The 12,941-nt window shown below is 37.9% G+C and overlaps 1 protein-coding gene across 4 annotated transcripts in view; it reads left to right on the top strand.

The window, feature by feature from the left end:
* The first annotated feature begins 119 nt into the window (after nucleotides 1-119).
* Nucleotides 120-12,941, top strand: part of LOC137971121 (coiled-coil domain-containing protein 57-like) — a 16,265-nt gene continuing 3,443 nt past the window's right edge. For 2 of the 4 annotated variants that reach the window (XM_068817851.1, XM_068817852.1), the window contains exons 1-12: nucleotides 124-578; nucleotides 2,034-2,149; nucleotides 2,280-2,415; nucleotides 3,101-3,394; nucleotides 3,730-3,869; nucleotides 4,368-4,526; nucleotides 5,126-5,288; nucleotides 5,700-6,042; nucleotides 6,893-7,081; nucleotides 8,615-8,715; nucleotides 9,820-10,020; nucleotides 10,355-10,478. In XM_068817851.1, coding sequence (XP_068673952.1) covers nucleotides 216-578; nucleotides 2,034-2,149; nucleotides 2,280-2,415; nucleotides 3,101-3,394; nucleotides 3,730-3,869; nucleotides 4,368-4,526; nucleotides 5,126-5,288; nucleotides 5,700-6,042; nucleotides 6,893-7,081; nucleotides 8,615-8,715; nucleotides 9,820-10,020; nucleotides 10,355-10,478 — 2,329 coding nt within the window. In that variant the 5' untranslated portion in view covers nucleotides 124-215. Of the gene's footprint in view, nucleotides 579-2,033; nucleotides 2,150-2,279; nucleotides 2,416-3,100; nucleotides 3,395-3,729; nucleotides 3,870-4,367; nucleotides 4,527-5,125; nucleotides 5,289-5,699; nucleotides 6,067-6,892; nucleotides 7,082-8,614; nucleotides 8,716-9,819; nucleotides 10,021-10,354; nucleotides 10,479-12,941 lie in introns of all 4 variants that reach the window. The other 2 variants (XM_068817849.1, XM_068817848.1) reach the window with 2 other exon arrangements.

Below are 12,941 nucleotides of genomic sequence, written 5' to 3' on the forward strand. Positions count from 1 at the left end.
AGCCACCTTAATTTAATATCAGGAGATACTTTATAATTTATGTTCCAAGTGCAATGATGTATTTGTACCATTCCAATTTTTCCGTACATACAATGTTCCTGGGGAAGCCTGGGTTCGAGTTCGTTAGCAATGGCGGCCGATTTGAGCAAGATTTCGCGAGTGATAAATGTCTTGTGGAAACATCTGTTCGTTATACGATGTTATGATTCTTTTTAATGGCTTCAGGAGAATCTTCATCGCTGCAACACCTTGTTCAGCAGAAAGAAAATGAATGGAGGGAAGCCCAGGATTTGCAGATTAAGTCATTGCAAAATTCTCTCAAGGAGAAAGAAAAGCAGATAAATAACGAAAAACTAAGATTTAGGAAGTTAAAAGAAGATTTTGAGTATAATTTAAAACTATTAGAAGAGAGGGACCAGGAGCTAAGTCGTTACGATGTGTTGTTTCTTCAAGCTAAAAATGCCAATAGTCTGAGGGATGCTGAGGTCAGTGACCTCAAAATCCAACTGGATGATCTCAAGCTTAAGCTTTCACATGAAGAAAAAGCCAAAGAAGAGTTGCTAAGGCACTATCAACAGGTAGGCTGTTGAGAAAGTAAATAAATTCACTTGGCCTTTCATATATTCCTTTCCTTCCTTGCGATCAGGAAGCAGCTGTTGTCGTAAAAGTCGTTCCAAATTTAAAATGATCGTGAACTGTCCAAGTTGGAACAAACAGAGAGAATTAAAACTCATATTGTCCATATTTCGTTTTGACAAAACATCGTTAACAGAGGATGGCAAAGAAATCTGCCATAGTTAATGAAAATCGTGTGTGCAGAGCTGTCATTGCGCAACACCTATCAAACAAAGATAGCAGTTACATTTAGATACATACATTTGCTTTACTATCGTCTTTGACTCTGACTTATTTCCATCAGTTTTGATGTTGTGAAGTCTGATAGGCGAACCACAAGTTTACGGTACGTGTGTGCATTTGTATGTTGTTTGATATTTGTATTAGACACCATATTTGTGCTTACATGTACGTTCAACGACACCATTTTCATTCAGTGCCACAAGTGCATGTTGGCTTAAACTTTGTGCATATGCTATAAAAGATGAATCAGCCGTTGCACAACTATGCCGCATATGTGCTTTCATGTTAACTTCACGCATGAGCATAATTTGGCAATTTGTCACTGAACTACAAAAAAAAAAATTAAGCTAAAATTTAAGCTCAGGCATTTTCCCTGGAAAGTCCAAGGAAAAGTAATGTTGAACCATGCCTCATTCACTTCTCAGGACTGGAAAGGGAACGAGTGACTTGCAGTTTAACCGATGGCAGCTTGTTGAACAGAATAGAGCTTGTCTCTAATGTTCAGTTTGTTGATTATCCTATTTCAGCGTTTAATCACCATCATCATCTTCATCATCATTGATCCAATTTTGGGTTTATCCCCGTAAACGGGGGTGGCCAGATTTACCCCACTTTGGCAGCAATCTCTCTAACTCCCACTCACCATCTCGCTCGATTCATGGCATCCTTTTTCTCCACTCCAACACTCTTGCTCTCCTTCTCCACTTGTGTCTTCCACGTCTTCTTTGGTTGTCCTCGCTTCCTCTTGCCCTTCACTTCAAACTCCAACGTTTTTATCAGAAAGTGCCCGCCATCCCTCCTTAATAACACATGCCCATACCATCTCACTCCATTTGCCTTTGCCATGATATGCAGTTCAACGTTAATTAATTTTGTGGAACTGCTGAACTATGTGTATGTTACCAACTTTAAGCCCCGTAATCACTGTTGTGTCCAATCATTTCATAGCAGCACACTGTGTTGTTGGACTTGGATCACTTTGTCAATTTCCCTTTTAACAGTTTTTCAACTGCTGCTCTAGTGGTAGAAACAAACAAAAACATTGATTGGGCATGGATTGAGAGTAGGCCAGTGTAGTTTCAGTCTAGTATACAGGGGGCTTGCACAGTGATGTTGCCAAATCCAGTGGAGTGTCTGTTTATATGCTACAATGTTACACTGTGTTGTTTCAACAGCGCTTAAGAGATCATCAACAGGAATTGAACCAGTTCAGACAAAGCAAAGAAAATGAAGTTAAAAAGGAAAGAGAAGAATTTGAAGCTTTCAAGAGGGAACTACAGGTGCAATTGAGGTTTGTACAAAAGCAATTTGTTATTGTTGGGATTCAAGTGCTTCCACTGCAACACAGATGTTCCCTTACATCTTAGAGAATTAATACTCCATGGAAATTGGTCCGAAATTGAATTATCTCTATACAACAGGTCAGCTGAAGAGGATGTAGAAGCACAGAGGCAGGAATTAATGGCAGGTTTCGATGATGCTCTGCACAAGAGAGAACATGAATTTAGGAAGAAAGCTGATGACTTAAATAATTCCTTACTTGCTAGTGAACTTAAGGTTAGTTTGATTGTAACATTACTCTTATTATCATCAACAACTTTTAGCTTGCAGTATTACTTATCATGTTACGAGTTTTCCTTTCTTTGTTGACACCTTGGGTTTGAAGATCAGTTTTTTTGTACTCCAATAATAAATATTGGACAGAAAAGTATGATCTAACATTGGCTTTGGAATAGAAAGACTGGAATGTGACCTTGCTTTTTTTTTTGGTTGCTGAGTTTTCAGGGTTGACTTTATATACCTTCATTATGGAGTTTCATGTTGAAGCAAACACACATTTCGTACCCTGTCTCACATTAATGAAGACTGGATTCAAAACCTTAACTGAGTTACATGTACATGCTTTATCATTACTGTGCAGGGGCTATAAACCAATTGGGGAACTTGTCGCAAAAAGGTTGTACCTAGTACGAATTTAGCCAGCTTTATTTCTTGTTCAGATGTCTTATTTGATTCTCCTGAAAAACTCAGATGGTTCAAAGGCCTTTGTCATGTGGGTGGTGTCATTTCACACAGATATAGGCAATGGTTTTCCAGACCCTCATGTTGGGATTGATTTTTACATGCATCTGTTAACAGTTTCCTCGTAACAGCTCAGCCTTGGTCATTTCACTGTCTCTTTTTGCCTCTTTGAGTGGATTACCATATCTTCCATAAAATTCAGCATTCATGCCATCTGCAGGTTAAAATGCTGACCAAAGAACTGGAACTAGTGAGAGTAAGTGGAGAAAGGACCAAAGATGAACTGGAAGGCACAGAAACAACCATTCATGATTTGGAAAAACAGCTTAAACAGAAAGAATGGGAGATAATGGACCAAAAGAACATGAGCAGAGCCAAAGTTACTGATTTAGAAGCTGAGATCGAACATTTAAAATCTGCGATGAGCAAAGCGCAACTCAAATTTGAACATAAGCATGCAGAGCTGGACCGTTATGTAAAGGAGAAAGAACAAGCTGTCATTGCAGCCAAGGAAGTATGTTTTGTCAAACGTGGTATTTGGTGTTGATGGTAGAGATTGCAACATCCTGCTATGTACAGTATCTATAGATAAAAGTTCCATGACAATGATTTAAATCTACATACACTGTAGGAGTGCTGGGTGACCAGTTGGCCTATCATTTTGCTTACTATTATGAACCAGGCAATTTTGTTCCTGTCAATTGCTTCTTAAGTCAAATGCATATCTCAATGTGTGAGGGTTGCCTGGTCTACAATAATTTGTCAAAGTGGTTCAAGGTCAACAGCTGAATTCTCAGTCATTCCTATTGGTTCCAGTCATCCTAGGCTCTTTTATTTTGTTGTCGTCAGGCTCATAGTGAACTAGAGAGGCATTTGGAGGAAAAAATCCGCACTCTTCAAAATCAGTTAGAGACTGAACAGGTGGAATGCCGCCGGCTACAATGGGCTAGCAAGGATGCTGAAAAGGGAAAACTGGTGGAAGTTCAAAGGTACAGTAGACAGATAAACAGACAGCATTGTTTAATAATATACATATTCAAATTCAATTTGATCTTTCTGCCAACATCAGTACACTTGCTAGTAACACAAAATTAAAAAACTGTACTAAATAATATCTGGCTTGCTAATCGTCCTTTCTCGCAGTCAGAGACTGAATTGCTATTTAACGGGGCAGCTCCAAAGGACCAAAGGAGCTGTGCAGTTGGCTCGGTGCTCAGCCCCTGAACACGACCCATGCATGATCTTGCAGCACAGCACCACAGCTAGATGGAATAAGCTGGGAGTTGATTTTGCAGAGGGAGGAAAACCGGAGTGCTCGGAAAAAAAACCTTCCAGTAAGATTGAGATCAACTGAGGTGGAAGGCACAAGTGTTACTCCCCTTCAATCACCAAATGCCTGCAAGAAATGCTAATTAATAGATTGGCAAAGCAAAACAAGGAATCATTTTAAGTGTGAATTGATTATTACATATTTGGTTTCTTATCAGGTTGCAAAGATTAATAGCTGATCTGGAGGACAAGTTAAATAGGCAATCCTCTGATGATGCTCGCTCCGCAGTGGCTCGAGATTTGGAACTAGAAGCATTGAGACAGCAAGAAGAAAAGATGAGGCTGGAGATTGTGCAGATCAAGGAAACCACTGACAGGTTAATAAAATAACCACCGGTATATATTAGTAAAGTAAAGTAAAGTAAAGTCAATTTATTTAACGTCAGTTGTTCCTTCAGTTACAAAACTGGTATCAATGGAAGCTGACGGTGCATGTTTCACTGATATTTAAAGCTATAGCTACACGGATCAGAGAAAAGTGAAAACAGATGTTGAAGTCACCGAGGATCGAACTGGGGACCCCTTGCTCCGAAAGCCGCGCACTATCCAACTGAGCTACGCCTGCAAATGTTGGTTTTTGAAGAGAGGGGAAAACTGGAGTACCCGGGGGAAAACCTCTCGGAGCAGAGTAGAGAACCAACAAACTCAACCCACATTATGGCGTAGAATCTGGAAATCGATCCTGGGTCACATTGGTGGAAGGCGAGTGCTCTCACCACTGTGCCAGCCCTGCTCCCCCAAGAAAAGAAAAGAAAAGAAAAGAAAAGAAAAGAAAAGAAATGGAATACATGGCACATGGAAGGTGAATCATGCAAATCAGGAATGCTGACCAGCCTTTTATGAACATCCTACTTTAGTGTCAGGACTACTTGTATCAAAACTTCTGCATTACCGTTTTTCTGCTTTTGTCATCCAGATACAAGAAAGAGCTGACCACTGCACTGGAGAGAGAGTCTTCCTTGGAGAGATCCAGAGCACAACTGGAAGTTGATTGGCAACGACGCTGTGAGGACACTGAGAGAGAAGTGTACATCAAACAAGAACAGCTGATTGCTGGACTTACCAAGCAAAGAGATGAGGTTCATATCCTAATAATAAACTTTTAGTGTAGAGGCACTAATTATTGGGGTATTTTTGCAAGAACATGTCACACATTAAGCACTTATTAAAAGGGAGCAAAAGGCCTGGGCAGACAGGAAAATGCTTTTTATCAATGGTAAAGTAACAAACTCACCTGCATGTCTGCAAACTTGACAAGCAAACCTGGGACATTCACTGCATGTCAGTCACCATAAGAGTTGTCATATGTTGAGTCACAACACAGCTCTCACAACAACAGCTGTCATGATATCTTCAGAAAACACTGGACACAAAAATTGTACAACAGATGCAATGAAGCTGAACCCTAAAAACAATGGAGCTGCGTCCTATACCATTCCAATAAAATTAGAGGCTGGAAAGAGCTGTAATTAAATGTGTTGTTTGTTTAGTCTGCAGCCCTTGCTCAAGAACGAGAGCGTGAGCTGTCTCAGCGTGATGACCTTATTCGCATATTGACGCTGACCAGAGATCAAGCTGTTGCAACCCTCCATCATCATGGGCTTACTATGCCGATCCAGTTGCCAGATAAGGAGAAGGAGGGGGTAGTGCCTGCACTGGCTGACCAGGATCTCAAGCTCTTGTCACCAGAGGAGAGGATCAAGGCTCTAGCGGCACAGAATGACAATTTGCGAGCTGTGGTAAGACAGATGCGGAAAGACATGGAGGATCTAAGTAGTCAACCAGTGACAAGGCCCTCTTCTGTCACAGTTCAATCCAAAGAGGGCGAATCAGGTACTTCTGTACCACTTACGAAAGGTAATCATATTTATGGTCCATTTTGAGATCACCAGAACACTGGGCAGGAGGTTTTAGGTTTACCCTGACTAAGGCTTGTAATTTAGACCTTTTTGTATATCTTAATTAAGTTGCCTTATATAAGCTTGTACCTCTGATATGCACAACCATTGTAAATAGTTTTTAGTTTTTAGTTTTTAACGTTTATCTGAAGAAGGCTGAACAGCCGAAACGTTATTAAATAGAGTCGGATCAGTTAGAAGTTTACTCCACTGATTGCACTTATTATTTGCCTAGTATATATATTGCAATTCAGTATTGAAGAAGCAGTGTTGTGCTTTTTAATAAAACACCTAAACACCAAATCTTTATATATATATTTATATATATAGTTATGTAATATATAATTATGAAAGTCATATTATAAGTTATTATTATATATAGGCAGGTACAAAAGTCGGACCACCAGTCCGGATTGGATCAACTCGGATCGCCTCGGATCATGAAAATGGGAACTGGCACTAAGGATGCAAAATGGTAGCTTGACTACACAGCACGACACGGAGAAACATCTCGAGTCTTTCTTAATTTGGCCCATTTTTGACTGGAATTTTAATCTTCAAATGGGCAAAAGTTTCAATTTCGTTTAATTTTATGTTTTTTCCATGATCCGAGGCGATCCAAGTTGCAGGTCCGAGTTGATCCGGTTCGACTTTTGTACCTGCCTATTATATATATTAATGTTAAAGCTTGAATTTGTTCAGTTTCATTTTTACAAACGTTAACAACTCTTTATTCTAGTTCACTGTGATGATCATTATACATTGTACATAATTTTGATTTTAAGAATATGTTGAGTCACTGGAAAAAGAAATAACAGAGTTGAAATCAAAGAATAGATCACTCAATCAGCAGATTGATAACATAGCAATGCAGTCAAGCAAACCACCCTTACATGGTCGATCAACTCCCCGAGAAGTTAGCACTCAAGATCCGTATGTACAAGCCCACATAAGGGAACTCAATGGAACTTTAGGTAAGAATAAGTTATTGGAAATGTTTTGCAATTCAGTATTGAAGAAGCAGTGTTGTGCTTTTTAATAACACATCCAAACTCCAAATCTTTGTACATAATTATATAAACGAATAGACTAAGATGAAGTTGCTTCACTTATCTGTGGAGTGCTCTATGCAAGAATTTTGCAGAGCAAAATACAAATGTAAGAAGGAAAGTGTTACTAGTAACACTTTCCTTCTTACATTTGTACATAATTATATATATATATATGTATATAGATCTACAGCTGTATATGGCTGTAGTAGTTAGGGGATGTTTGCCTAACTGTCTTAAGTGACTACTAAAAAGTGTTTTTCCATTGGCTGAGAAACAAAGGATATGGAATAGATCCTTCTCCAAAGTGGCAACCAAAAATTCAAATATTCATTAATTAAGTTAAAATTAAAAATGCATACCAGCACTAAAAAGAACACCTTTACTTTAGCAACCCTGCAAAGTTTCAGCATATCTGGTGTAATATTATAAATATCAGCTGAGCAAAGGTTAGTTAAAAAATGAAAACTTTACAGACATATGGCATATATCGTATACCCCCAGTCATCCAAATATCTGTAAATTTGTTAAATTTCACTTACATTTTCTCAGCTGATATAACACCTAATACACTGAAACTGGGTTCTTTCAGTTATGGTTTGTCCAAGCTTCTGTAAGGCCCTTCACAGACATTCTCTTGGGTCGTCTCACACAATTATTATTTTTCCCTGCAAATGTCTGCTTAAATGATCCCCACATTCATTTCACTTTGTTAGTACATGGGAATTTCACCTAGATATCACTTGCAGGTTACAAAAAAACCAATCGGCCCTTTGTAGATACTCCCCTAGCGAAATTATTTTGGTTAACTTAAAATTTGGATGAAATGGGGAATGAAACTTCTAAAAAACATTTTCCTCTTTAATCGCCCTTTTATCCCTTTAGCAAGTCAAAATGTGAGTGTCCCACTGATATTGTTGAAAGTCCATTTATTTTATTTCCATGAGGTTTAATTGTGCGAATTTGACAAGGTCAAAGTATAAAGTGTTGTGATTGGTCAAACAAAGGGTTGTGGTCAAACAAAATAATACATGTAATACATGTATTTGGCTCATTTTGGCAGATAATTCGTTGAGGAGGAAAGATTGTGTGAACAGCAAAAGAAGGTTCTGTGTGTTTGTTGTGGTTTGTTTCCAAGGGCTAAAGAAAGAAAGCAAATGGAAATAAAAGGAACTTTTCATCAAATTGCCTTAAGTTGGTTTTTCACACAACTTGCTTGTAAAGTCTCTTCTTATGCCAGTTATAACATCAAAACAAACTACTTTAATGATTATTCACAACTGCTTAAGTACGTTTTACAACATTAAATATTCACACCGATGCAAAGGCTTACACAACACCAACTTGTATAAAGGACATGTGACACTACATTGCTCAGATTCTTTTGAGGAAGCTATATTGCAAGTATTTAATATATACTAGTCTGTTATGGGTTGAAGTCATGTTTTCATTTATCAGGTGCTTTGCGTCAGGAGAAACTTGAGCTATCGGCACAAGTGAAAAAGAACCAGGCAACAGTGGATCATCAGCAAGGATTATTGAACCAAGCACATGAGGAGGTGGTTTCAACTTGTTAGTTTTTAGTTTTTCCAAGCATCAGGTTGCCCTTTCGGGCAAGCTGTAATTTCATCTTACTATTCCAAGTCTCTGAGGAGCTTAAGCCCCAAAAAGATTTGTATCTCTTTTTCTCTCTTAAACTGTCTGCTAAACACTTATAAATGTCTGCTCAGAAGTTTGGCATCAGAAAAAAAGCAACCAGTAGTGCCACACTTGTGTTCAATTTGATGCTTTCCCATCGGGCAACCCATGATAAGAAAGTGCTAGCCCAAAACATCATTCCACTAGCCCTGGGCTAGGCTATCAGACAGTCTATTTGGTCAGTGCATATAAAAAGATTGAAAACATTTGCTAAATAAATGCAGAGAGTTATGCATGCATGCCAACACATTAAAGAAAAAGACTGGGTTTGGTTTGTAAAAAATAGAGTCACTGATGGGGCTGTACATTCTTTGTAAAATTTAAAATTTTGAAACCAACAATCTTCAAGGATTTATATCTCACTCGAATTTTCAGAGAAAGTTGTTTTAATAGTCTGTGCTGGTTTATTGCCTGTTTCTTTATTTACACATACGGGGCAAAATTACTGATTGCTGATTGGCTGAAACTAAGGGCTTTTTTTCTTAATCACAAGGGCACTTTTGGTAATCAAGAAAGCATGATTACTTCATCCTGATTGGTGAAGTTACAAGAGAATCTTCCAGATTCTGACTCTAATTAAACTAAGTGCTATTTCTATGGACAGCATCAATTTATTGAATTAAACTTTAACCCAATGAAAGCATGTTAAGTTGATTGTCCTTTGTCGCTGTATTGAACAGGCTTCCTTCCCTCAATAATTTTGCCTTTATGTGATGATGTGCCCTCGTGCAATTAAGGATTAATTTCACTTGTATTTTCAATGTTCTCTAAATTGCCCGATTCAGGAAGCATCGAGGGCAATTTTGTGAAAACTTTGAAATTCCCACGAAATTCATCCTTAACTGCTCTCAGGCCCATGTGATTACATATACTAACTGATGGGTACATGCTTATGTGGCAAAAAATTAATAATATCGAAATCAAAAATTCCCTTATTCTATAATAATGTTATTCTCAAATGAAAGGTTCGACAGAAACAGTTACTGGTGGATCAGCTACAATACGAACTCACAACTCAAAGCAGACGAGCAACGGATGAACTTAGCAGCCTAAGACAACGTGTGACAGAGCTGGAACTACAGCTTGTTCAAACAAGGAGAGAGGCAGATGAATACTTTAAGAGTGGGTTAGAAAGAAATGCAGAAGCAACATCTTTGGGAAATCAGGTGACTAAAACAATCATTATTGACTTGGAATACTCAAAATCATATGTGCGACTGCTTGATTTTTGAAGCTGCCGAGGGAGTTTTGAAGACTTCTTTTTTCACTGAGTTGAATTTTGCCCAGATTCACTCTGTGGATGGTGGTTGTTTTAAGGAATGATTTAAAGAGTTGATTTAAGAGTACATGACATTGTACAGTATAGTGCAGTTTCGTTGCTGGAAATTGGATTCAATTATTTCACTTTAACCCTTATGAAAAAAAGGATTTCAATGTCTCTTACATGGATTTATCTTGTAATCCGTTACTTTTGGATTTATGTGTCACTTGCACTTCCAGTTGTCTTCACTGAAGGTGGAACTTGCATCTCAAGGAAGAGGAAGCATGTCATTCAATCCACAAGCAGCTATCGTGAAACAACTCCAAGACGAGATTCTTCAACTCCGAATGCAGCTTTCCTCAGGTCAGGCAAGGGGACTAGTTGTTTGCGTACAGTCGAAGCTCTCATAAGCAACCACCCAGGGAATTCCAAAAAATGGTCACAACTAGAGTTGGTCGCTTACTAGAATGGGTTCTCGTAAGCGACCAAAATTATAAACAATAGAGGATGGTCACTTACAAGAGCTTTCAGCAAAACTCTCTGGGATTTGTAAATTATTATTGATGGTACTGAAGTTAACGGTCGGGAACTCCCATTCACATGTGCCAAAGTATCCTTACAAGACAGGGTATTTTTTTCTGGAAGACAGTCGGCTCTTAAACAAAATGCCAAAACCACCGAGAAAGTTTTACCATTTGTCACAGCATACAACCCAGTAGTGTCAAATCTTTGAGCAATACTGATGCACAACTGGAGTTTTATTGAAAACCAGCCATTGCTGGCAAACATATTCAAGAAACCTCCTTACATATCATACAAGAGGGGTAAATCATTCAAGCATATGCTTGTTAAAGCAAAACTGTGAAGTGAAGGTTTCATAATTATCTGTAGCTGCAAACTGGTAAAAAAAGAGAGGCCAGTGCAGGTCTGTGACATACTTTCAAACTCTCAGTGCAGTGGGTTGTGTTTTTATTAAAGTGTTGACATACATAGATGAGACTCTTGAGAGGTCGCTTACGAGGTTCCAGTTGGGTAATCCTAAAGGTAGTCTTGGTCGCTTACGGGAACGGTCGCTTAAAAGAGCTTTCAATCAGAGAGTTTAAGTGAAATATTAAACAGGGTTTTACATTCATTTGGTGATCATAACTGCTTGCCTGGTCTGGTCTGACCTGCCTGGTCTCCTCCCTCGTCTCCTCCCTCCAGGAGGAGCAAAGACCAGACTCAATAGATTGGCAGAAATTGAGCCTAGCTTTTTGGATTTTGTGGCAGTTTCATGTATTAAAATAATATATTAATTATTATTACATAGCACTCAGATAGGCAGATGGCCAATAATAATAATAATAATAATAATAATAATAATAATAATAATAATAATAATAATAATTGGTTTATTTAAGTCTCAAGGTTATTTAGCCAAGCACGCATGCTCTACTTATTGGGGAGACTACAAATCAGCTGAAATCAGAACAAATCAAAATGTTGATTTTTGAGGAGAGGGGAAAACTGGAGTACCGGCCCAGGAAAAACCTCTCGGAGCAGAGTAGAGAACCAACAACTCAACCCACATATGGTGTCGAATCCACAAATCGATCCCGGCCACATTGGTGGAAGGCAAAATGCTCTCACCACTGCGCCAGCTCTGCTCCCTAGTAACCTAATAAATTAGTATTAATCATTGAAAATGCTCAGATCCAAGGGGACCAAGTGTTCTTGATGATCCAGAGCTGGTGAACATAAAACTGAGATGGTGAAGGATGATGAAATCTTTCTCAAAATATTGTTTTTTGGAAGACTCCAGAATAGTTGCCTGATGTTGACTATCCCATTTCTCATGTTTGACCCTCAGTTGTTTTATGGTCATGGTGACATAATACTTCTTATTATGTAAACACCAATGAAAACGAAAACATGATATCTTCACACATGAAAAGATCACTGTTGCTACTGTTACATAAAAAAATCATGCCTTTCTGTTGTTATTGTAAAAAAAAAAAAAAGAAAAGAAAAAAAAGAACAAAAAGAACATTTGACGGTTGCTGATTTAAATTTTAATTTATGCACACTCACACCTCTTCACAGGAATATTTAATTAAGCTTCTCATTGGTGATAGTGTTTTTCTTTTGTTATTTAAACTATTGTTTTTCGTTTCAATGTAAGTTTAAATAGCTTATTCTGTTGTACCTTTTTCATGTGTAACCTTCGGCGAGTGAAGAGAACTTTAGTTTTACGTTGCGAAAAATAAAACTTTCGATGCCTTTTGTGAAATGATTCAGTATTTCATACTCGTGTTGAAAAATATTTCATGAGTGAGTGAAATATTTTTCAACACTCAAGGAGAAATTTCGTATCTCCACGCGGCCATGTGATATCCCCTATTTTCACTGTACTGTCTCTACCTTTAGCTGGTGATTTGCAAGTGATTAATGGCTTCGCTTCACTTTCTTTTAACAAAATTTGAATATACAGAGATCAACAAACGAAATGAAATATGAAAGGAATCATATCTTGAACTGCATATATATCAAGTGAAGTTGTGGTCCTCGCAGTTATGAATGCAATTTTAGCAATTTCGTATAGAAGCCTGAAAATTTCAGGACTTAACGAGATCACTTTAACTACAATATTATTAAATAATACTAGCCCTTTCTTTAAAAAAAACAAGTAACACTTATTAATTACAAAACAGAAAAAAATATATTAAAAGTAGTCAATTAATATTACAGAAACAAAAAGATTAGGGGAAAGTAGTTAGAAAAGGGTCAGTTACTTAATAGAAAGATCAATGCAGCAAAAGTCAACATTTTTCAGCTCCATTCTTAAGA

The sequence above is a fragment of the Montipora foliosa genome, chromosome 9, assembly GCF_036669935.1.
Source record: "Montipora foliosa isolate CH-2021 chromosome 9, ASM3666993v2, whole genome shotgun sequence".
NCBI lineage: Eukaryota > Metazoa > Cnidaria > Anthozoa > Scleractinia > Acroporidae > Montipora > Montipora foliosa.